The sequence below is a fragment of the Phascolarctos cinereus genome, unplaced genomic scaffold, assembly GCF_003287225.1.
Source record: "Phascolarctos cinereus isolate Bilbo 61053 unplaced genomic scaffold, phaCin_HiC Scaffold_726;HRSCAF=1367, whole genome shotgun sequence".
NCBI classification, from domain to species: Eukaryota; Metazoa; Chordata; class Mammalia; order Diprotodontia; family Phascolarctidae; genus Phascolarctos; species Phascolarctos cinereus.
The window spans coordinates 115,622,801-115,649,320 of NW_027556098.1; the positions used below are offsets into that span (position 1 = coordinate 115,622,801).

General features: G+C 35.9%; 1 protein-coding gene across 6 annotated transcripts in view; it reads left to right on the plus strand.

The window, feature by feature from the left end:
• Positions 1–26,520, plus strand: part of SEC22A (SEC22 homolog A, vesicle trafficking protein) — a 160,043-nt gene that overhangs the window by 14,421 nt on the left and 119,102 nt on the right. For all 6 annotated transcript variants that reach the window (XM_020985976.2, XM_020985971.2, XM_020985970.2 and 3 more), the window contains 2 exons: positions 13,027–13,190; positions 14,454–14,648. In XM_020985976.2, the coding sequence (XP_020841635.1) occupies positions 13,027–13,190; positions 14,454–14,648 (359 nt within the window). The remainder of the gene's footprint in view (positions 1–13,026; positions 13,191–14,453; positions 14,649–26,520) is intronic.

The window sequence follows — 26,520 nt, forward strand, 5'->3', positions numbered from 1 at the left end:
AGAAGTTAGGAAAGGGGACCTCTTTGGAGAGAAAGATCAATTCATTTTTTAACATGAGTCGAATAGCATTATGAGGTAGTAGAAAGAGTACTGTCACTGTGTCAGAATATCTGGTTTCTAGTTCACCTCTGCTACCATTAGCAGTGTAATTTATGCAGTTAAAAAATGCTTCTTTGGCACTTTATCAGAAACAAAAAAGTGGAACTAAGTGATTTCCAGTATCTCTTCTGGCAAAAAAAAAATGTAGATTCTGTGATTTTCTTTAAGTTTGAAGTAGTACAGGATATTCAAGTGGAGACACTGTGTAGACAGCTGGAAATAATGGAACCTCAGTACATGGTTCAAGGCTACAAATAGTAGATTTAGGAATTGATTACCCCTGGAATTAAGTCGTGGTTGCCACCACAAGAGTGTCCGAGTTCAGTTAAGTATAAAGAGGAAGGCATATGGCAAAGGGAATAGTCTTTGGTGACACCTATAGTTTTAAGATACTGTGATCAACTGGAATGCTTAGTAATGGGATATTAAGATTAAGTTTTCTGAGGGTAGAAAAAGTTATTTCAACTCATGTAGTTGACAGTCTTTCTAAAATAATATATTAATCTACTTTTCTAGGAAGTACAACATGCTGTTTTTTTATTTTTGTTTTTTGAAGTTTCTTAGATTATAGCATTGTTACCAATTATCGTTATGTAAAGCTGTATCTATATGTAGAAAAGGAACTGGAATGAATGTGTATTGACTTCAGGGCCAAAGCTTGGGACAGAATATTTCTTTACCCTAAGCAGAATTTGAAAATTGTACCCTCCTCTTCCCTGTACATTTCCCCTGCTCACCAAGATGCTAGGCTTACTCTAACACATGCAGCTTGACATACCAAAAAATAAAAACTTGTATGCTAGAGTGAATTTTCTGGCATTAAAAAATGTCCATTTGTGAAAAAAACAATATCAAAAAGTGTTCTCTGTTGTGTCCTGTGTATTGGATCTTAGGCAGGTGCCTACTTTGCCTGCTCGTAGTTCGAGCTTTCCCAGGACTTACTTTTGTGAGTTGTTTTGAATTTTTGTTTGTTGGTATGTTTTAAAATAAATCCCTGATAAAGGATGGTGTTTGTGTGCTATTTGCTTCTTTCTGTTAAAAATGGAATGTAACCATAAAATATTAAAATACAAAAATCTAATTAATTGAGAGTTCTAATTAGTTGGGTTCTGGTTCATTGTGATTTTGCTGTATATGAAAAATTTGCTCTCAAAACATTGATCCCTCTAATATATATAGATATTTAATTTATGTTATTTGAACTGTTAGTTATTAAATTTTAAAGCCCCCTGCTAGTACAGTGGGTAGAGTCACTGAAGCTTTTAGCAAAGCCTTGAAAACTCTGACCATGCTGATCTTTCTCCTAAAATAAACAAAAGTTTATAGTTTTATTGATTTTTTTAAATAATGAACTACCATTAGGGGCTCTATTGCCATCTCATTACTCTTCACTTAGGAGAATTTTATCTTTATCTGAAAGGTGAGCTCAAAACTTAACTGTACTATGAAACCTTTCTAACCAGCTCTTTTTCTGAATTTCTATAGAAGTAATTATGTGTGCCATTTATTTGGGATTTACCATGTTTCACTTTGTGTTGTTTAATTTTTGTATATTCTTCCTATTCTGTAGTTTTTTTGGCAATATACTTGTTTCAACTTAAATTCAACGATGCTTATAATGTAGAAGTATGACTGTTTAACCTAACTTTCCACTGTACAACAATATAACTGTCAATTACTTGCTATAAGACCTTCAGCAAATAAGCTATTTTGTTCTTCAGTTTGTTAATTTTTTAAATGGTGGTATTGCTTATGAAAATGAGATGGTTGATATTTTTGTAATACTTTCTATAGAACTTGAAATATTTATGGAAGCTTCTTTGAAATCACAAGTTTAACTTTATGATGAAATTTATAAGTGACAAATGATTAATGCAGCAACATGTACCATATAAAAATTAAATCACTAAAATTTATGAGAATTAAGAAAACCATGATTAGTCTCTGCCTCTTTTTGTCCCAGTTAGTAGCAGTAAATACTTTTTTGTTTAATTATTATGATTCAGTAGCAGTGTACTTGGGTAGTTATTATTTACAACTTACTGTTTATTATAATTTGTGAAGCATAAATGTGTAGTTGAACCCAGAGTTTTAAAAGGGTTGCTAAAACGTGATAAAACTTGGAACTTTGTAACTAAAGGCATAAAGCCTATTAACTCTGTTGGGGCTGTGAGAGAAGGGTCCATCCTATTTGCCCTCCATCCATTTAAGAGATCAGATGAGAAATTTCTCCTTACTTTTTCTTGCCTGGAGACCTTGGGCAAAAGCACTGGTGAGTACTCCTGTTAAAAATATAAATATGTATTTCCTGGACACTACCAGTTCATCTAAATTAGTGAGTTCTCTTTTAAAATACAGAACCATCCCCAATCCTCATTAAGCCATTTGGTTGTTTCACATTTGAGCTTGATTATACAATCAAGACTAGACTGTCCCCTAGATAAAATATGAAAGCTCTCTCTGACAAACTTATCTCCTTAGATGTCAGTTAATTTAAAAGCCTCTAATGGCAGTGAGCCTCTTTGCTTTTCTGCAGTGGCACTGTTTATTCTCACTTATGCCAGCCTAGACTTTCAACCATGCTGCTTGTGGATTTTTTATTTCTTTTGTACTGTCTTCTAGTCCTGTATTATCCCCATTTCACTACAGGAGAAGAATTATTGAGTTTGTTTGGTGGACTGGGGAACTTTTTCACCTAGTACCCCCTACCCTTCATCGTCTGGAGAAGGGAAGTGGTTAATCATGGGAAAGAGATGTAAAATCCATCCCTTTTCTGACTTTGCTTATTTACTAGGATGTTTGGAAAGTGATCTGAGCCAACTCTCTTGACCTGTTTTGCTCCACTTTTAATTCAATTCATCAAACATTTATCAGGTACCTACTCTTAAAATATTCCTTGTTCTCAGGGAACTTATATTCAGGGATAATAGGGGAAAGAATTAAACAAGATACCTTCTTGGGGGAACAATTCAGATTGGGGCACAATTGAGACCTGGTATTAGGGGAAGGTGGGCAGTTACCTGGAGCTGAAGTTCCAGATGGAGAGAAACAGAGGTCCTAGGGCAAGGGATGAGCTAACCTTCCCTGAGGAAGGAGGATATCTACACATATGCTCAAGCACCAGCTTTGTGCATAAAGAATGAACTTATCACATTTCATTGTTTTTCTGTATTGCTTAATTGCTGATATTTCAGAGGTGGTGTTTTGTACTATTTGGTGTAGTGGAAGCACTGTCTTATTCTAGTCCTCACTCTACTTCTAACTAGTTGCTCTCTGGGCCACTGATTTCTCATTTGTAAAATGAGATTGTATTAGAAGACAGTTAAATTCCTTTTAGCCCCTAAAAATTCTTTGATTCCATTTTTTCATTTCAGATATGCGCTAAAACTTTTATGGGCTAAGCTTTCATCCATTTATTTTTCCCCTGAAATGGATTATTAGGTCACTTTATTTTGAAAGGCCCTGAATCTCACTGAGGAGGTACTATCGTATTCTATAGTCATCACACTATGATCAGGAAACAGAATCTTCTGGATGATCCCACCCTTTATAAGGAAGTCCTCTTTCATGTGGGCTCTGTTCATGATGTCCACCAAAGGTAGCGAACACTTTGAGCATTCATTGCCAATTATGCAGACTATGCCAGGCAGTTAGTTAGGTAATTGATTGGTACATGTATATAAATACACTGTAGCTGGACAGTGATCAGAATCTAGAATTGAATAGGAGAAAGAGAACTTGCTTGTTTTTCAGAAGCAGCAGTGCTTTTGATGATTCCAAAATGCTCCTTGACACAACTGATTTTTTTTTAATCCCAATGTTCTAAGTGTTATTATATGGTTGTGAATCCTCGAACACAACAATCTCTGAAGATCAAAATTTCTAAAGAGCAGTGAACAAATGGTAGACATCAATAGGCGAGATTTTTAAGGGAGAACATATACCAGAACTGAACAGAACGGGAAGCCCATGTGTAAATTGCTAAATATTAGTAGCACTGGTGGATACTGGTAGTACTAACATTGATAGTTCTTACATTAATGAGCTCATGATTCTATTGAATTTGAGTTAAATAGGCTTTGTGAGCTAACCTAGGAACGTGACCATTTGTAACATTATTCCTGTGCAGAAATAATCTCTGTTCCAGACAACTAATTTGTAAAACAGATATTTCCCGTATAGCTTGTTGGTAAATTGTAAATAATCTGTGACCAGATTACCTAAACTTTGAGATTATTGGATAATAGAGGTTTTACTATTTGGGGAAGCAGGAGAGAATTCTTTAGCATGGAGCAATTTAACAAGCATTAAGTGGCTCTTGTATGCAAAACATTCTTTTAAACTGTAGGTGCAAATGCCTCTGCCTTCAAAGAGCTTGAATTCTCTTGGTGGCATGGAACTGGGAGAGTATGACTGGGCCATAAAGAACAAGAAGTAAAGTTATGAGAAATAAACCTAGAAGAAAAGTAGGTTGGAGTTAAAATGGTGGAGGGCCTTAAATGTTGGCTAATGAGTTTGTGTTTTTTTCTTAAAGGCAATAGGGAGCCACAGAAGGCTTTTTGAATGGAGGAGTGACATTATCAGAACTGTACCTTAAAAATGTTTTTTTTTTCAGTTATATGGAGGGTGAATTGAAGAGGAGAGACACTGAAAAGGGAGACCAATTAAGAAGCTAGTGTGGTAGTGGTAGTGATGGTAGTGGTGTAAGCATAGAGAAAGGGGGAATTACGGAGATGTGGAGGTAGAATCAACAGGATTTGGTAATGGTTGGATAAGGGAGTTGGAGGGGGCCTTTAGAAGTCATCTAGTTCAATCATTTTACATTTGAGGAAACTGAGGACTTTGAATTTTAAGTAACTTGTCCAAGTTCACAAAGGTGACCTTAGAAAGGATCAGGATTCAAACCTATCTCCTCTCCATTTATAAGGAAGTGAAGGAAGGAAGTTTGGATTTAGTCCAAGGACTGCAATTGAGGACCCAGAGGGCCACATGTGGCCTCAAGGCCACAGGTTCCCACCCCTGGTCTAGCAGATATAGAATAATAACTTGAGGGGATGATCAGGGTTGCCTATAGTTTACAGGTAGTAAAAGGAGCAGTAATGGGGTTAAAGACAAATGAAGATCACTGGGACAATCTCCTAAGATAGGGTGGGGACAATTAGAGTATTGATCTGTCTTATTCTTTGGAGACTGGTGCAGAGGCAAAGAGCATAGGTTAAAGATGTAGAGGAGTTTGAGGTGAGGAGGAGAAGGGGAAGATGAATAAACTCAGGACAAGCAGCCTTGATTTTCTCAGTAAAATAACATTCAAAGTCATCTACCGAGAGTAGGGGAATATAGAAGTGGCTTTAAAGGAGGTTTGAAAGAGTCACTTCAGCTAGTGTAACAATCAGTTTGGAAGAATACAAGGATTGCTCTACAGCAGGGAGAGCCCAGGTGAGATTAGATAACATGAATTTGTAGGGAACCCAAGAAGCCTCGTTGTGGGACTTGTTCTAATGACATTCAGCAGTGGAGAGGAAAAGGCAGATGGTTGGGGAGACTTAACCTAAATAGTCTGTTTACTAGAGCTGAGTATTAAAAAGTAATATGTGTGACACCAAGGGTGGAGGATATTTTGTTTTTGAACCGATAAATTGCAGAGTTGACTGCCAGAGAAATGTGAGACCATAGATTGGAAGAACAGAGAGGATAAAAGGACAAGAGGTCCCAGTGAAAATGGGTTATAAGTATAGAAGGAGAGAAGGAAGGATAGGAGATTACAGACAGACATCTGAATTTGAATTTCAGGTCAAGGAGATAGCACTGTTGTGTAATGGTGAGACCTAAGAATAAGATGGTGTGAAAGATGTAAGACCTGGGAGTTGAAGGAAGTTGAATTGGGAGGCTTTGGTGTTTGAGTATACATAAATATAAATATTAAAGTTTCCTGGCATGAGGGCAGGAGTGGAGTATAGAAGTAGGAGATGTAGGTGGTAGGTGTTTCGTCCAGTTCTGTTGGTTAATAAATACCTGTATTCTCAAGAACAAACTGAGTTTATTTAGTGGCAGCCCTATACCTTTACCTCAACGTAGTGGGCGCTGACTAGAAGCGCATGGAGTAGGCATTTTCCCTTTTATTGTTTATTAACCAACTGCTGCCTGCCCCACATTGGTCTGATGAAATTTATTTGTTGCTGCTCTAGATTTTTTAGAATGCTTTGTTGACGCTTTATTTTCTGTTGTCATTTCCCAATTACTCCTCTCCTCCCCAAAACAAACCTTCCCTTATAATAAAGAAAAATTGTTATGCTGCTTTAAATTTTGCTACCTCCTACAAAAAGGGAAATTTATTTTTAATTCTTAGTATTGTTGAGACTGTATTATTGTGCAGATTTTAATTTCATTGATATGTAAAGGAGATACTAGTGAGATATGTAAAGGAGATACTCAAATACAAATATGTAAAAGACCTAATTTTCAACCGTTTCATTTACTTTGCTTATCACTCAGATTGGGTAGCCTATTAACATATTCTCACCTAGGCTCAAATCCTTAATTCTTGGTACATTAAAACATGTAGGTAAGAAGAAGAAGTTATCTTTGCTGACAGAAAAAGAACCTTTGAGTAGAAAGGAAGAGGGCTCCCAAGAACTTTATTATGCTCCACCAGAGTGTGATTAGTCTATTTACCAACCACTTTGAAGGCAGACCTGGAGAAGTTAGAGGTAGGGGCGAAGAATGGGACACAGAGACAAGAAAAGAGAGTGCAATAAGAAGGTGAGAGGTAGCAGAGGTGGTGGCAACTTACCAATTCAATACACTTTGAATGTTCTAAGATTAAAAGGATCAAATCTTATTTATCTTACAAATTGTGTATATCCAGAAAGACTTGTTCTCCTATAATAATGGGTAACCAAGGTTTTGTTATAATCTTGGCTTTATTTTTTTTCAATCCTTTTTTCATCATTTTTGTTGTTTTAAGAAAAGCAGCCCTTTGTGTTAACAGTTCACTTGTGTTTTATCTCAACTAATTTTCAAATCAACATATTGGCCATGTTTGAAAATGCATGCTTCCTTCTGTCTAATCCATTTTGTGTCTGCCAAGAGTTGGGAGATATGCTTCATTGTCAGTCTTCTGATCTCAAGATTTATTTGTTTTCTTATTTTTTAATTTCATGCTCAATTCATTTGCCACTCCTTCTCTTTGCTAATATGTGTTCAGAAATATAAATATTCCTCCGACGATTGCTTAGGTTGCTTCCCATGTATTTAGTATGTTGAATCATTATTTTAAATTTTTGATTGTTTTTATGATTTGGTTTTTGACCCACTTATATAAATCATTACACTTACAAAATGCGCACATTCTTTGCCTTCCTATTATGGAACTCATGAATGTTCCTCTTCATATTTTATGAGCTGAGTAAAAGTTCATCAGGAGAAGGAAAAAGTAAAGGAAGGAACTTAGAATGGAATGGAAGGTAGGCTGCATACATGAAAGATCCAGATAGATGCTTTTTTGTCTCCTCTAGCATTCTAATTATGTCACCCCTCTATAATTGACAGGGGGAAATGAGGATTTGCCTGAATTTTTAAACTGGAAAAGCATATTTCTGTCGTGTCGCTATAGAACATGGTCCTATGTTGCATGATAGATGACAAATTTATATATTTTCTTGATTTATCCTAAAATGTTAAGATATTTCCTTTTTAAAACCAGCAAAAAAAATGCTTTTATTTTTACTTATCAGTGACAATTTGGGTTGATACAAATATTTTGTGCTTTTACGTTGCTGTTTTGTTCTTGATTCTTTGTGAGAATTACTGTGGTTGTTTTTTTTTTACTTGTATATTTTCCCATTCATTTATCCCTCTCAGATTTTGAGAAATGAATTAAGAAAAATATTTTCTGTGTATTCCCTTACCCTGCATACTTTTCTACTTTGAACAAGACTGTATTGCTAGCATCTTAAACAGTATCGTTTTTTTGCTTCATGAATAATAATAATGACTATTGCTGGCATATACAGTAACACTTTAAACTTTGCAAAATGCTTTATGTAAATTTTCTAATTTGAACCTTGAAACAATCTTGTGAGGTGGGTACTGAAAATAAAGTTACCAAATTTTGGAGGCGAGGAAACAGACTCAAGTTAAAAGACTTGTCCATGGTCTCATAACAAGTGTTAGAAAGGGTATTCAAACCCAGCTCTTCTTGACTCTAGCACTCTATTCTCTGTGCCATGCTACAAATCATCCCTTTATCTTTCTTTCAAACATCAATTTTTTTAAAGTGACATTTCTAGTGAAATTTTAGGAGTTAAGGTTTTTTGCTGCTGTTGTATTGAAAAAGCTGCATGTTTTAGAAAATGGAAATGAGACTTTCAAAGGTAATAGAGGTTATGAATTTTGGTGGTAGAATAGTACTGAGATAATTGCATAATCCCAATTTATTTTATTGTTTTAGAGAGAAGATATTGAAGAAATTATATGCAAAGGGAAGGGGGAAGGAAAAGGGTAAGGTATTCCCTGGTGGGGAACCTGCAGCCTCGAGGCCACATGTAGCCCCACCCCTGAAAGCATTTATATAGCACCTACTATGTGCTGGGGGCTTGCTAAGCAGTTTACAGAATATTCTCATTTGATCTTCACAACAACCCTGTGAGTTAGGTGCTGTTATTATCCTCATTTTACAGTTGAAACTGAGGCAAATAGAAGTTAAGTGATATGCCCAAGGTTACACAGCTAGTAAGTATCTGAGGCCAGATTTTAACTTGGGTCCTCCTGGCTCAGCGCTCTACCTTGCTTTGGCAACAGTTTTATTATATTTTAACTGCACTATTTGTGGTTTTTAAATGGTAGCTTTGGCATAACAGGTTGTGACTTGGCATCACAATATAGTCACCCAAAGAGAATCAGGCAGGTGTCATCAACTCTTGATTATTAATAAATAACTGGTTTTCTAGTTTAGTGTTACCCAGGTCTCATGTTTTCCCCAACTTCTTGTCTTTTGATCATTTGTTCACTTGGTATTTACACCAAAAAACAAGGGTGCATTTTTTTTCTTGTCAGTATCTTTTAAAAAGGTCAGAAAGAGAACAGTGACTTACATGTAATAGATGCTTAAAAACGTTTGTTTTCACAGGGGTGACATTAGTGCCTCTATTGAATTATTCATTGTGACATATGTTAATTTACTCTTCACCTCTATGTAAGCATAAACTATCAAGAATTTACCTTTTAAGACTTTTTATATTTGTGCCCTGTTTATTATACAGTGTTGCTTTGCCTACATTAGTTATGGAAAATTTTAATAATAATAATAATAATGATAATAATACACTGATGATTTATACTCAGTGTTCTAATATAAAATCTGATTATGTTGACTAAATGTGAGCATTTTAATTTGAGGTCATGGAAATCCAGTGCAGTAATAGGTGCATAGTATTTTGAGGTTTACAAAGCACAGATTCCAATATAAACTCCTTTCTGCCCTTAGTGATTTTAACATGTTTTGTTTACAGTTTGTGTCAAAGATGTCACGTGTGTTCCTATTGATATTTGAACCTGTTGGCACCAAAGTACAAGCATTTCCATCAAATGTGTGCATTACTGCAGAAGGCAAAATTGTATGTCATTTCATTAGAGATTGGCTGTACCTTCCCATTTTGCATTATCAGTACTCAAATACTATTACATATTACTGTCTTATTCACTTAATAAATTTCACATGTGCTTGTGTTTTCTTTCTAGTTAGAGTGTAAGCTCCTTGTAGGTAGGAAATACAGCTTATTGTACTTTTGTATCCCGTAGCACCTGTTACAGTGCTTTGCATGTATGGTATAAATGGTGTAGTAATATTTCACTTATCAGTTACTCAGATGTCTTTAGCAGAGTTAGCTGGCTACAACAGCCTTGAACCAAGAGGTGGTACAGAAGTTTTCACATCTTGGGAGTATGGTGAGAAGAACTGAACATATGATGAAAAAAGTTTGTTCATTGTTCAAAAGCTGGATTCTTCCTCTGACCAAAAGTGGCTGTAAGTCAGGCCTCAAAGTCAAGCAGCTCAGGAGATGCAGGAAAAAAAAAGAAAAGTAAAGAGAAATAAGTGGGAGTTGAGGGCTGGAAGATGACTTACTGATGATAGAGAACAGGAATGGCTGAAGGCAGAAGGAGGAGAGCAGAACATTTTGGGATGTTCTGTGTAAGGGTAAGAAACCCTGCAAGCATTGGTGGCCCTTGAGATTATTTCTGTGTTGCAAATAGTCCCACAGTGAAAGCACAGCCGCCAGAATAGTACAGCAGTTTTGGTAGATGTTTAGTGTAGGGTAAACTAAATTGTACTAATTTCAATCATTTAGTGAGTATTTTTCAAATGTTTGTCAGGTACACTGTGCTCAACTCTCAGGTTACAACGTCCAGTTGAACAAAAGTTTATTAAAGCAACTGCTATATTACACATGGTGGGAAGACACTGTGTTGTAATAGAGAGTCAGCCTTAGAGTTAGGAAGACTTAACCATATGCAAGTTGCTGAATTTCTTAGTATCCCAGATAGCTCTCCAAGACCGTAAGTTACACTGAAGTTTCTGATCTTATGCTCTTATAAGACCCCCCCCCCCACCAAACAATGTGTATACTTATAGCGGGGGGGTGTGTGTGTGTATGTTTATGGGACAGAGGGAGGGAGAAAGAATGAGAGAGATTAAACATTCCTTGCTCTCAAGGAACTTATTCTACTATTTAAAAACAAAACAAAACATATTTAATTCCCTTGAAGGGAATTCTTTTATTGAGATAGCACAGCACCAGAGTCATGGTATCCAGTATAGTATAGCAGCTTCTGGTGTTCGCTACCATAAGCAAGCCATGCCAGTAGCAGAAAAACAGAGAAAAATGTGTGTTGTAAAAGCCATCCAATGGTAGAGATTACAAGCTTCCTCTAATGAAAGGTAAAGAATAAAAGTGTTGACTAAATTAGTGCTAACCTTAACAAAAAATAAAGGTCTGAAAATGGCATGAAAAATTGCAAATAGAAATATTTTGATGGATCAGTACAGTATTGATTTAGCCATGTTGCATGACATTGCAGTTCAAAAAAATTACCCGGTCTAAGTTTTTGCCATTAAAGGTAATTTAAATTAAGTTGGGTGTTTTGGTAGCCCACACTTAACCTCAGAGTTGTGTGAAAACTGCCTTGGGAACTTTAAAGCATTATATAAATGGGAATTGTTATTACCAAATTAGAACACCTAGACTGTTATTTTGTGGGTGATTTTCCATGAAAATAGGTACACTTATCTCTAATCCAAAAGAATTTTTTTAATGAGTTTTAACAGGTACTTGAGCTATTTGTATTTTTTGAACAGTGACTTTGGCATATCCAACTGTGACTTGGTATTAGAAATTTAGTTGCATCTAGTTTAAAGAAAAGTAAATCATGAAACTGCAGGACAGTTTTGTGATATTTTCAGAGAACTAATTTCTGAACACAGTCTATCCAGAGAATAGTTTTATAGTATAATAAAACTGATCTCTTTGGGTGATGCCCCTTAGTGCAGTGTTAAGAACAATTGTCGTGTGCATATGCTGCAGCTGCCCATAAACTGAAGGCTTTAGTGATTTGAAATTGAATTGTCCTAGAGCTTTCAAAAGTGTCACCTGCTTACCAATGGCTTATAGACCTAATACCCACACAGTTTTTTCCCTGGATTGGTTCTGTCATATTTTTGTACCAGCAGTGAAAGAACATTTCAGAAACATAGCTTACCCAGGGCAGCAGAGCTGTACTGTTGTTAGTTATAGACCTCATTCTGAAGAAGGTTTAGGGTCTGGTTATATTTTTACTATCATTCTCTTCCTCTCCCCCATTCCTCCAGTGTTACCTTATTGATCTCAGCTCTGGAACCAGGTGTTGATTAGAATATGAAATGTTATTGAAAAAGAGATTTCATGAGAAAGTCAATCAATCATGTAGGCAGAAAGGACTTTCAATGCCGTATCTTCCTGTGAGCCTAAGATGCAATTAGATTTTTGTATGTTTGTGCCTTTAAAGTCAAAGGAGGATGTGAAGAAAATTGCAGTATGTTTGCCAAGGTTTCTTATGATAGGGCTGCCTCTCTACACCCAATCAATAGACTTAATTCACTTGAGATAGAAAGGTATATCCTGCTAAGGAGATAACTATTGTCTTTTGTGTTGGTGATGCAGAAATCATGAACAATGTTTCTGTTCTCCTGATGAGTCAAACACTGATGATAAAACTGAAGAAGCTTTTTTGGAGGGCAGGAAAACTCCATGGGAAAAGGTCATTTTAACTGTTAATTCTATAATAAATTCTGTAGAAAATCAGCCATATGACATTGCCTTAGAAATGTCTTTCTTTCCACTTTTATGAGAAAGTAAAATGACCAAATTATGAGGTCACTCTTTTCTTTTTAAAAAGATAATCTAAGTATAGTCAACCCCATGTCCTGTACCATCACACACATTATATTACATATATTACAGATATGTTTACATTAGCGTAACTGATGTTCTCAAGAAAATTAAATTTTGTTCAGTATGCATTGTTTACCAAGGCAGAGGATGTTGTTAGCATATCAGTATTTACATAAAATAATTAAAAATTAAATTAAAACATTTTATTGTTTAAAGAGTTAATCTTTATCCTTTGCCATACTGTGGTATATGATTTAAACTGTGGGATATGGATTTGTCTCTCATGTTCCTTTTCTTTTCACTGGTATTCCGTTGGTTTAAAGATGTAGTTTGAAGCATAATTATGTTTTTGTTCCTTGAAAATCTTTACTTGATTGTATAATAAATATTACTTTCTTCATGACCACCATGACAGTTATTTGCTTGGCTGGAATTATTCTTGTGAGGCAGCAAATTACCAGGATTTCGTTTGAAATTTTAAAACTGTTTTTTTTAACTATAGTTTTATTAGCTCCCTGGGAGTGAGTTACATGATGCTGTGTACCGAAAATTACCCAAATGTCTTGGCTTTCTCTTTCCTGGATGAGCTTCAGAAGGAATTCATCAGTACTTACAACATGATGAAGACAAACACTGCTGTCAGACCATACTGTTTCATTGAATTTGGTGAGTGCCTCATAGTTTTTGTTTGTTTTCGCTATATCTTATTCTTTTCCAGAAACTAAGTTAGATGATCATATAGTTTTTCAGCTGATTCTTAAAAACTGGCAAATCCATGGGCTGTTCAGATGCTTTTATATAGAGTATAATAACTTGGCATAAATAAAATACTTGAAAATAGCCATGATTTCATTGGTCCCAGTACTTCTGTCACCACAATAGTTCATCAGCATCCCCTCTGCCCTTAAAGTGTAGTTTTCATGAATTACTATAGTCAAAAAATGTCATTACCTGTTGGCCAGCTTTCTGGCGACAAGCCTTTTTTAATTAATTTTTAATTTAGTTTGGTTTTTGGGCAATAGCAGTTGGCTGGTACTGAGCCTGCCCTCAAAGCCTTTCCAAATTGGTAGGCCGTGGAACTGGCTGTAGCTTGTACTCTGTGATCAAGGCCTTGATGAGCTCAGAGTTACCTTGCAGGTCATTATGCTATTGGGGGAGGGCCTGGCAAATATTTTAATAATTTGTTAGTTAGCATATTAATAAATGATAGTCATGTTATATCTAATTAAAATATTCAGTAGGGTTAAGTGTGTAGGAAATGTGAAGGGGATAGAATGCTCTAATTGGTTTAGAGAATTATTCTCTGAAGTCATTAATATGAGATATTCACAAACTAAGAATTCAGTTTTCTATTTGTTAAGTATTCATCTTATTTGCTTAATGTAGAGGAAAAAGGAGAAGAAAATTACTTGTATAATCCTGCAGCTAAGTTATATAGATTTTAAAGCCAAGTGCCAAATAGTAAAAAATAAATTCCACGTAGAATACATTTAGTAAATGGCTTTCATTGATTTCATTAATATGTGTAGTAGTTTCATAAATGTGTTTTTTAGAGACAGCAGTAAAGGAGAGTTTAAGAATCTATATTCTAATATGCTATGGGCAATAGATTAGTATTAAATAGTCAATTTGAAAAATCTTGCTATATGTAAAATGTCTGTTTTTAAATATTAAAATTAATTTTACAGTGGAAGTGATTATGTAATCATAGCTGGTAAACATTGACAGATTCAACATTTCATTAGAGAAGGACCTTTTTTTTAATTTGAAGAGTTCTGAAAGAGAGTGATGAAAGGAGTGTTGTTCTCTATAATCACTATTAAAATAGATAAAATTTTAATACCTGTGTAGTGTCACAGTTGTTTCTGCATCATCTTAAATGATTTAATTACCAAGTGTGTCTTTGAATTATCTTTAAATTTTGTATAGATAACTTCATTCAGAGGACCAAGCAGCGATATAACAATCCCAGGTCTCTTTCAACAAAGATAAATCTTTCTGACATGCAGACTGAAATCAAGCTGAGACCGGCGTATCAGGTTTCCATGTGTGAACTGGGATCAACCAATGGATTCACATCTTCATTTTCTGTGGAATATAGAAGTGCTAGTAAGATTTCTTCTGGTGAGTTTTGAATTTTAATTATTTCATTCCTCTTAGACATTTGGTATGGATAACATTTCTGCTTTATCTGGTAATTGAAGTGCCTTTTAAAATGAATTGCTTTATTCTCATGCTTTAAACCAGGTATGTGGAAGTACTACAAAAGTAGAAAGTGTAATTTTTTTCCTGTAACTTGGAGAGTATAAACATAGGTAAGATTTAAAACAAGGGATTTATCTACAAAAAAAAAATTCTCAGATCTCTTCGCTATTAAATAACTATTAAGTGATTTCTTTTTTAAAAACCCCAAAAGAATAGTAATTTTGTAACTTGTTGAGAAGAATGTGAATTGCTTCTGCCTGTTGATGATTTTCCAGTTGGACTTTAGGGCAAGATTCTTGACTGTTAGAGAAAACTCAAATCAGCAAATATTTATTGCCACGTATGAAGCGCCCTTGCTGAGGCAACTCTAGAAACAAAGATAAGTGAAATATATTACCTTCCCACTGGAAGCTCCCAGTGTAGTGGGAGGGGAGTGGCATTGTAATGGTTAAGAGAGTAGCGCTAGTAGCAGTAATGCTTCCACAAGGCAGAATACAATCACTGGCATAAGAGAGGGACAAATTGCAAGGAGAGGTTAGGGCCAGGTTTCACGGAGGGAGCAGCTTTTGACATTGACCGTGAAGAAAAGGTATGATTTTGACTTGGGGAATAGTGTGCTGAGGACATTTCAGGTAATTAGAACAGCATAATAAGAGCATAGATGCAGGGGGTGTGAGGCATAGATGGAGAATAAGTGATTAAGTCCTGTTTGGCATGGCAAGAGCATAGGGCACTTTTAGAAAAGTAGTGGAAGATAAGGCTTAGAAAGGTTAGAGTTATATTTTGGAGAAAATATTCAAATAAATTTATGCATCTGTGTTTATGAGAATGAAGTATTGGATAAAGAGCTGGCTTCAGAAGCAGGTAGACCTAAGTTCAAGTCCTACCTCTGAAATATACTGCTTTGTGACCCTGGGCCAGTCACTTCATCTTTTCAGTGACCCAGACAGTGGATTATGGGTGTAGAATACCCCATATAGTATCATACTTTCTGTTGGTTTTGCCGAAATGTTTCTTTTTTTCTTTTTTATTATAAGGGATAGCTTATAGATAAGGGTAGGGAAGGAGAGGGGGTGAATTGGAAAATGAAGATAAAAACAAGAGATAGCAATAAAATTAAAAAAAACATTAAGACTACAAATTGCCAAACAGTTGTAGATCTACATTGCTAAAGGTAATTTCCTCACCAGGAGAATGAAATCACAGGTCCTACATTTCCTTCCCTGCCCCTTCCTTATGCATTATAATAATGGATATTTTGATGTAGTACTTTAGATTTCTAAAATCCCTTTTTTTTAAAAAACAACAGCTCTTTTGGAAAATACCTTAGAAGCTATTTATTTTATCAGATTGATCAAATGAGATGATATTTATAAAGTATTTACCACAGTGCCTGGCATGTAGTAGGTGTTATATAAATCCTTATTCCCTTCACTTCTATTCAAGTAGTAGTCCATGCATGAATCACTTCTCTTCTGGCCTCTGCTTGACCATTTTCAATAACCAGAAGCTGCATTTTACAAGGCAAACTGTTTCATTTGTTGGACATCTCTCATTATTAGAAAATTCTTTCTTATGTTGAGCCAAAATCTGTTTCATTTGAGCTTCTACCCAGTTGTCTTCAGACTGTCTTCCAGAGTAATACAGAAGAAATTCACTTCCCCTTTCATGTGATAGCCCCTCAGATATCTTTGGACTGGTAATCATGTTCCCTTGACTCTTTTCTTAATTAGAATAAGCATCCCTGTCTTCTTCAGCAGCTCCTTATGTAACGTAGTTTCCTTTGGTCTTTTGTTCAGGTCTCTTGAAATACTTTTGAATCTTGATCTAAAACTCAGAAATGTAAAGGTGGAGATGTGGAAAAGTTTGTAGAAGTAGAATCAACAGGTAACCCATGAATTTTTGAAGGGAATGTCCTTCAAAGTCAAGATAGCAAAGTCAAGAATATGAGATACTGGTCAAAATAGGGTCATTGAAAGAAAGAGTGAGATCAGAAGAAGCAGATGTAAGGGAAAAGTTGGTTTTGACTGTTTATGGTGACAGTGTCAGTGGGAGAAGTAAGAGAGATTCTGGAAGTATTTGGAGATTTGATCTAGAACTTGGAAGTGTTCATAGCTAGAGAGTGTTTAGGAAGCCATATGCATAAGCATGATTCTTGAAGTTATGAGAATGGATGAGATTGTCAAGGGAGAGGAATACATATGGAAAAAAAAGGTATAAAAACAAGAACCTTAAGGAACACCAACTCAAGACATTGGGGAAAAGTTAAGGAACGAGTGACATAGGAGTGATAAAGATAGAGGAGAAGAATCAGGAAGAAAGTGAAATATATGAAGCAAAGGGAAGAGAGTGTTCCCAAAAGAAGGATGTGGTCAGCAGAGCTGGATGCTGCAGAGAGCTTAAGGAATATGATGGCTGAATAACAGTTCCTGGATTTGGTGATTAGTGATCTTTGAAAGAGCAGTTTCTTTTTTTTTTTTTAACATATTTTTTCCAGTTACATGTAAAGACAATTTTTAACATTCTTTTTTTTGCGAAATTTTGAGTTCCAATTTTCTCCCTCCTTCCCCCTGTTCCTAAAATGCTAAAGAATTTGATATAGGTTATAAATGTGCAATCATGTAAAGCATATTTCCATATTACTCATCTTGTGAAAGAAGAAACAGACCAAAAGAAAAAAAAACACACAAAAAATGTAAGTGAAAATAGTATGCCTTGATCTGCATTCAGGCTCCATCAATTCTTTCTCTGGATGTGGGTAGCGTTTTCCATCATGAGTCCTTTGGAATTGTCTTGGATCATTGTATTGTTGAGGAAAGCTAAGTCATTTTCATAGTTGACCATTGCATAATGTTGCTGTACTGTGTACAGTTGTTTGCCTGGTTCTCCTCACTTCACTTTGCATCAGTTCATATAAGTCTTTCCAGGTTTTACTGAGAGCATCGTGCTCATCATTTCTTATAGCACAATAATATTCCATTATATTCATTTACTGCAACTTGTTCAGCCATGCCCCAATTAATGGAAATCCCCTTAATTCCTAATTCTTTGCCACTGCAAAAAGAGCTGGTAAAAGATTTTTATACATGTAGATCCTTTTCCCTTTTTATAATCTCTTTGGGATACACACCTGTAGTGGTATTGCTGGATCAAAAGGTATGCACAGTTTGATTGTTCTTTGGGCAGAGTTCCAAATTGTTCTCCAGGATGGTTGAATTAGTTTACAACTCCACCAACAGTGTGTTAGTGTCCCAATTTTCCCACATCCTCTCCAACATTTATCATTTTCTTTTTCTGTCATATTAGCCAGTCTAATAATTATGAGGTGATACCTCAGAGTTGCTTTAATTTGCATTTCTCTAATCAGTAGTGATTTAGAGCATTTTTTCATATGACTATAGGTAGCTTTGATTTTTTTCATCTGAATACTACCTGTTCATATCCTTTGACCATTTACCAGTTGGGGAATGACTTGTATTCTTACATGTTTGACTCAGTTCTCTATATATTTGAGAAATGAGGCCTTTATCAGAGACACTTACTGTAAAGATTGTTTTCCAGCTTTCTGCTTTCCTTCTAATCTTGGTTGCATTGGTTTTGTTTGTGCAAAACCTTTTTAATTTAAAATAATCAAAATTGTCCATTTTACATTTTGTAATGCTCTCTTTCTTGTTTGGTCAAAAATTCTTCCCTCCCTCCATAGATTTGACAGGTAAACTTTTCCTGCTTTCCTAATTTGCTTATGGTATTATCGTTTATGTCTAAATCGTGTACCCATTTTGACCTTATCTTGATAATATGGTGGAAGATGTTGATCTATACCTAGTTTCTGCCATACCCTTTTCGAATTTTCCCAGAAGTTGTTGTCAAATAGTGAGTTCTTTTCCCAGAAGGTGGGGTCTTTGGATTTATCAAACACTGGATTACAGTGGTCATTTACCACGATGTCTTGTGTACATAATCTATTCACTGATCTACCACTGTATTTCTTAGCCAGTGTCAGATAGTTTTGATGATTGCCACTTTATAATATACTTTGAGATCTGGGTTGGCTAGGCTATCTTCCTTAGCATTTTTTTTTCATTACTTTGATATTCTTGACCTTTTGTTCTTCCAGTTGGATTTTGTTATTATTTTTTCTAGTTCTGTGAAATAGTTTTTTTGGATGTTTGATTGGTACGGCACTGAATATGTAAATTAATTTAGATAGAAATGTCCATTTTATTTGTTGGCTTGGGCTATCCATGAGCAATTGATATTTTCCTATTTGTTTAGATCTGACTTTATTTGTGAGAAAAGTGTTTTGTAATTATGTTCATGTAGTTCTTGGATTTGTCTTGGCAGGTAGACTCCCAAGTGTTTTTGTATTGTCTACAGTTATTTTAGATTTTTTGCTGCTGAACTTTCTTGGTAGTAGAAATGCTGATGATTTATGTGGGTTTATTATATCCTACAACTTTTCTAAAGTTGTTAATTATTTCAAGTAGTTTCTTTAGTTGATTCTGTAGGAATCTCTAAGTATGCCATCATATTACCTGCAGAATGATAGTTTTGTTTCCTTATTGCCTATTCTAATACCTTCAATTTTTTTCTCTTCTCTTATTGCTATAGTTAATGTTTCTAGTACGATATTGGATAATAGTGGTGATAATGGACATCTTTGCTTTACCCTTGATCTTATTGGGAAGGCTTCTAGCTTATTCCCATTATAGATGTTTGCTGATGGTTTTAGATAGATACTACTTATGAAAGAGCAGTTTCAATGAAGTTTTGGCAATACTTTGGCAATAGGTTTTCAAGCATTAAGGAGAGACTAGGTGTTGTGGAAATGGAGGCATTTGGATTTAGATGACTTTTAAAAGAAGTTTGGAAGTGAAGAGAAAAGAGAGTATAGGACAGTAACTTAAATAAGATAGAGTGGTCAAAGGAAGGCTATTTTAGGAATTGGAGACCTGAACATTTTTGTTCAGGCTGATAGGAAAGAGACAGTTGAGAGGAGAGATTGAAGATCTATGAGTAAACAGAGATAATTGTTGCTGTAAGGTCCTAGAGAATGCCAAAACGTGTTGAAGTTAATAGCAAGGATAAATGATTAATCTTATTGAGGATTACCATAGCTCTTTCTCTGTGACCAGAAGAAAAGGTAGTGATTAGAGAGTGTATAATGATCCTGATTTTAGGAATGGAGAAGGGAAGGGGAGATGACCTCAATCTCTTTAATGAAGTGGGAGACTAGGAAATCTTCTGTAGGTTTAGGTGATGAAAGCATATTTGGGCGTGAGAGAGGGAGAAAGTGGGAGAAGGAGAGGGAAAACTGTGGGTCAGGGGGAGAGAGAGCGCGAGAGCGCTAGCAAGCCCACTTTGGCACAGTTCTTGTGGAAAAGAAGAGGGAATCTGTAACATTAAAGTAGCATTGTTGAGTAGTCAAGAGTTATGCTTCATGTATTTGTAATGAATGAGATTAGAATAAGGATACAAGTTTTGGGAAGAGGTGTTATAGACATGAAGTAGAGAGAGGAAAACCTGGATTGGACAGCCAGTACAGTGGGAGGTAAATTGGAGTGGCGTGTTGGGAGCATGGGAAAGGGATTGATTTTTCAGTTGGCTAAGCTTAAACAGTAGAGGAGCTTGATAGTTTACTTCATAGCTTTAAATGACATGTGAAATGTCGTTTTAATGTATGCCTCTAGAAAACCTTACGCTTCCATCCTGGTGGTCTGCCCCAGGTAAGATGACCGTTGGGTTTCCTCGAGCAGAAAGTAGAACCTGACATAATGCAGTCAGTGAATCTTGCCTCTTGGTGATTGACTGATACCAAACCCTATGTGTATTCAACTATTTTCCTGATTTTGCATAGAGAAAATCAAAGGTCATAAATGTTAAATGATTTATTGGAGGTAACTGCTAGTAAATGACAAGGGCAGAACTCAAAACCAGATATCACAATTTTAAAACTCCTTCAACTAGATTATAGTGGTTCTCAAGCAATTGCTAACTCTAGAGGACATAGAATTATTCTTCAGTAGTTAATTTCTATTTAAGTGACTTAACTTCTCTGTGAAATTGTAGATAAAATTTGTAATTATTTGTTAATTGAAGAAACTTGGAAAGTTCACTATCGATACACATTTCTCTACTGTGTAATTTCACTAGATCTTGTCAGAATTCAAAATGGTGGTATAATTTTACTGCTTCTTTTTTGGTAACTCAGACATTTGTATTTATAATTTTCATTTTGGTCCCGTGTTATCCTTCTGTTTGATAACAGGTTGTTATTAAGGTAAACAAAAGGTTGAAAAAAGAAAGAAAAATACCAGAATGAAATTTTCTTTCTTTTAACAAATGGACCTCTCTTTTTAGCATACTGGATAACTGATACTGGAAAAATTGTTTAAAAATTGAGCAGTTTAAAAAGCAATTCATAAATCATGAGCTACTTATTAATTCACTGTGAGAACAACTTCTATTAATATTTAAAATTAGTTTTTAATTCAAATTCAGCACTGCACGATCTTTTCTTTATAATCTTCTAAGTTTTCATATTTTTCCCATTTAAAAACTAATAAATGGAAATAATTTACTTTTACCTTGGAGTTCTGTTCTGATTGTTCAAGAAGACTTATTTTTTAGCTTCTCCTTGATAGCACAGCTTCTCTTTTGTTTGTTTTCTCTTTTCTTTCACTTCTTGACTTTTCTCCTGTATCTCTGACTTCTGTCTTTTTTTTCTCACTATACTACTATTCTTTCCATGAAGTTTCACACCTTAAATAATGTGTGAAGAACTTCTCAGTGGAATTTTGTCAGTGGTTCTCAGCTCTTTATGTTTTCCATATGGATGCTTGGTTAGAGATGAGCCTTTCTGCCATATCTTATTTCCTGGGATTATTTCTAAGAGTATGTGTCAATTGTCTAAAGATGCTACACTCCCTGGCTGGTGTCCCCACACAGTTTTGCAGACATTCCTTCTGGTTTCTGTCTCATACATTCAAATATTTTTGATTGGCTATCACTTCTTTATAAGGAAGGCATTGTGCTAGATGAATAAAACCTAGCATTTTGAGTTTACAGTCTAAGTGAGGAAATATTTTTTTTGGTCAGTCAGTCAGCTAGCATTTATTAAGTGCTTCCTGTGTGCCAGGCATGATGATAGTGTTGTGGATATACAAGGAGAGACAAAAAAAGTCCTTAGTTTTCAAGGAGCTCACAGTATAATGTGGGGACAGCATGCAAGCAACTATGTGCAATGTGCAAAATAGATACAGGATAAATTGGGTGTAGTATCAGGAAAGAACTAAGGTTAAGGAAGACTGGGAAAGGCTTCTTGAAGAAAGTGGGACTTTAGGTGAGACTTGAAGGAAGCCACTAAAGTTAGGAGATGTGAGGACGAGCAAGGAGATTTTTCTGGGCACGAGGGTCAGTTAGTGAAAATGTTCAGAATAAAGAGATGGAGTCTCATGTGTGAGACACAGCAAGGAGGCCAGTATCACTGGATTGAAGAGTGTATGGAGAAAAGTAAGATATGACAATAATGATGATGATAATATTTTAATAATAATAGCTAGCATTTATATACTGCTTACTGTATGCAAGGCATTGTGCTAAACACTACTATTATTATCTCATTTGATCCTCACAACAGCCATGAGAGGTAAGTACTATTTATTATCCCCATTTTACAGCTGAAAATACTGAGGCAAGAAGTGGTTAAGTGCTTTGCTTAGGTTTGTACAACTAGTATCTGAGGCCAGCTTTGAACTCATTTCTTTCTGATTCTAGGCCTGGCACTCTATTCACTACACCACCTAGATGCCCAGAAGACTGGAAAGATGGGAGAGCAGGTTCTGAAGGACTTTGAATGCCAAACAGAATTTTGTATTTTATCCTGGGGGTAATAGAGAGCTACTGTAGTTTATTAAATAGAGGAATGATATGGTCAGACCTGCATTTAGGAAGATCAATTAGAATGGAAGATGAATTGGCATAGGGAAAGACCTGAGGTAGGAAGACCAGTCAGCCTGCTATTGTAGGAGTTCATGCATGAGGTGATAATGACTTTCACCAGTAGGTAGCAGTGGCACAGGAGAGGAGAGAGTGTTAGAAAGGTCGAAACTACAAGACTTGGCAACTGATTGGTTGTGGGGAATGAGAGAATGTGGAGTCAGATATCACAGGGAGGTATCGCGCTTGGGTGACTTGGAAGGGAGATAGTGGTACCCTAAACAGTAATGGGGAAGTAAGGAAGAGAGGAAAGGAAAGTTTGGGGAGAAAGACATTGAGTTCATTTTTGGATATGTTGACATTAAGATGTCCATGATAACATCCACTTTGAGGTGTCTGATAGGCAAAGGATGTCTGAAGAGAGATTAGGATTGAACAAGTAGATCTGAGAGTCATCTGCATAGTGATGCTAATTGAAACTATGGGAGCTGATGAGATCACTGGTTTAGAGGGAGAAGAAGGACCAAGACAGAGCCTTGGGGGACACTCATTGTTAGTGAGTGTGGCCTGGATTAAGATCCAGTGAAGGACACAAAGAAGGAGTGTTCAGAAAGGTAGGAGGAAAACTAGGAACAACCAATATTTTTAAAAAAACCAAAACCCTAGAGATGATGATAATGAAAATAATTATAACAAAAATAGCTAGCATTTATCTAGCACTTTAAGGTTTGCAAAGTACTTTATAAATACTTTTTTTTATCCTCACAAAAACCCTGATAGATAGGTGCTATTCTTACCCCCATTTTACAGATGAGGAAACTGAGGCAGATGGCAGTTAAGTGACTTGTCCAGGATCACACAGTAGTAAGTACCTTAGGTTAGACTTGAACTCTGGTGTTCCTGACTCCAGGAATAGGAGTCTGTCTTCTGCACCGCCTAGCAACCTCCTAAAGTAGCAGCATTTATGTATACTTTTAAGGTTTTCAAAATACTTTATGTGTATTAACTCATTTGATCCTTATAGCAACCCCATGAGGTTATAATATGAAACAAAGCTAGAAAGATAGATGAGAGCCAGACTGAAAAGGGATTTAAGTACCAAGCTAAGAAAAAAAAAATTTTCCTAGAGGAAATAGAGAGCTATTGAAGATGTTTGAGTAGCAAAGTAACACGGTCAGATCTGTTTTAGGAATGTCAGTTTGACAGCTATGTGGAAAATGGATTGAAGAGAAAAGAGCAGAGACAATAATTGTGTCTTAATTATAAGAGTGCATTATGGTGCACTAAGATTTTCAGGGTGCTTTACACATATCGCCTAATTTGATCCTCATAACAATCCTGAGAGGTTAGTGCTATTACTATCCTCACTCTACAGATGAGGAAACTGAGGCAGATAGAGGTTAAGTGACTTGCCCAGGGTCATACAGGATTCACCCCCTGTGCTCTATGCACTGCACTACCTACCTAGAAAATACCAAGGAAAAGAGGATGATTGACAATATCAGAGGCTTCACAGAGGTCAAGAAGATGAGGATGGAGAAATGGTTATTAGATTTGGCTCTTAAGAAATAAGTAACTTTGAAGTTACTACTTTTGTAACAAATAATATTAAAAAAATACCCAAGACAAAATGTGTTGAGTGATAAAAGAATCATGTAGAAGTTTTAATAAAGTGCGTTAAAGGTTCAGAAGGTAAACAAGAGAAAAGTGTAATGAGGGGAGATGGAGCATTTGATCTAGGTCTCCAGCAGTGGTCAGGTTTTGACAGGTGGCTATCTATGAAGGGGAAGGCATTCCAGGCAGAAAAAAGCATAATGAAAGATACTTTAGGACAACACTAATGGTATTTGAGCAATGGTGAGCAGTCCAGTTTGACTGTTGTGTAGTAGCAGTAGTAATAACAATAGGTAGCATTTATACTGCTTTGTTTGCAAAGCTCTTTACATACATCATCTGATTTAATTCTCCTAAGAATGGGGAGGGGGAGGGAGGTACAATTATTATTCTTATTTTATAGATGGGAAAAGTGAGGCACAGAGAGGTTAAGTGATTTACTCAGAATCACAGCTAGTGAGTATCTGAGGCAGTATTTGAACTTAGGTCTTCTTTACTACAAACTCAATCCATGGTACCACACATTTGTTTGAGAATATCGGGACATACTTCCTTCCAGGTATGTACTTCTGATAGTTTCTGCTTAATTTAATTAAATTACTTTGTACTTCTTCAGTTAGGAATATATGATTATTTGTATGCAGTTGGGCTTTTCCTTTAGTCACTGCTCCTTCCAAATATCTTTGATGATACCTAATGAACCGTAATTTCATTAAAATGGTAGCATAATATTTTCCCCTTGTCCAAAAGGGCAGAGGCTTTTATCTCGGGGTTGAGGTCTGAGGATGGAAATTCATTGTATTCAATATCCTTTTACTGAGAAAGGAAACACTCTGAGTTCTTTTTTAACATTTATGATATTCTTCCACACATTGCCTCCCACTCACTGCTCAATTACTGACATGTCATTTTGAGAAATCAAATTTTATGAAAAATACAATACATTTCAGAAGAATTGTATAGCTGTGCTTTTTCCCTCCCTCAGTTTCCAGTGGTTTGGAATCAGGAGTTTATTCCCTTTTGTATAAAATACACAATTCCTTAATTTGTTATTTGCAAAGACAGTTAAATATATGGCCTATACTTAAATGGTAGCCCAGTGTCTTACACAGTGTAGAGATTCAGTGTTTGATGGTGGCCGTGTAATATTTGAATTGTAGAAATAATTTTTAAAAATACAGTCTCAACTTTGCTGGATAACAAGTTTCTGTTTTGTGATGTTTTGCTATAATCTTTTATATATATATATATATATATATATATATATATATATATATTACTGCATTAAAATATGATAACCTTGAGTTCTGGCTGTTGTTGCCAGTAACTTGTTATTCATCCTTCATTTTCAAAGAGGACCCATGACATCATGGCTGATGTCTTGACTTGCATGTGAATTAGATTTAAGTGAGGCAGAGTTGCACAAAGTCATCAGCCTCACTTTCTCTCTTCCTGAGTCATTGAATCCAATGGCAGGACAAAAGTCAAGAGGACTAGTGATGGTCCAGGATGCAGTGAATGACCTTGGTGTCCTTAATTCCTGAACAAGCTTTAAGCCAGGCCTGCAAAACAATATGGCCCCCCCGCCCCCTCCCCCTGCAGCCCACCAAAGAATTTTAGGCGTCTATCATGTGACCCATGGCAACCAACCATCATCAGTCTGTCTTACTATCTGATTGTTTCACTGACTGACTGATGATGGTTGGTTGCCACGGGTCATATGACAGCAACCTGAAATCCTTTGGCAGGCCGCATGGTGTGCAGGCCTACTCATAAGAACTCCAAAACCTTTCTGACCCTCGGAACAAATTATTCTTGTCTGACCATTCTACCGGGGAAGTCTTGACATGCTTGAGGTAGACATCCCCCTAACTCACCAAAAGTTTGAAGCCTGTCAGTTACCCTCAACCTGGTTTAACCTTTCTGTCAAGAGGGTTTTAAGTGGAGTGTGGCTGCTGCACATGCTATAGCTTCTTGGAACCACAAGTGGAAGTTGGGTGAAAGTAGACACCAAAAGTGGATGAGCACCTAAAAAAAGGATGAGCCATGAAAAAGGGCTCTTCAAGCCCTCTTGTTAAAGCTGTTAGTCCTCCTGAACACCCCATATACCCCAACAAATAGAACATGGAAAGTAATTCTAGAAGTCATAGTCTTTGAACTGGTAGATCATTTAATTTAGATCCCTCATTTTTTTTGTTAATAATTTTTAGTAATCTTTTATTTTTACATCTCCAAAATT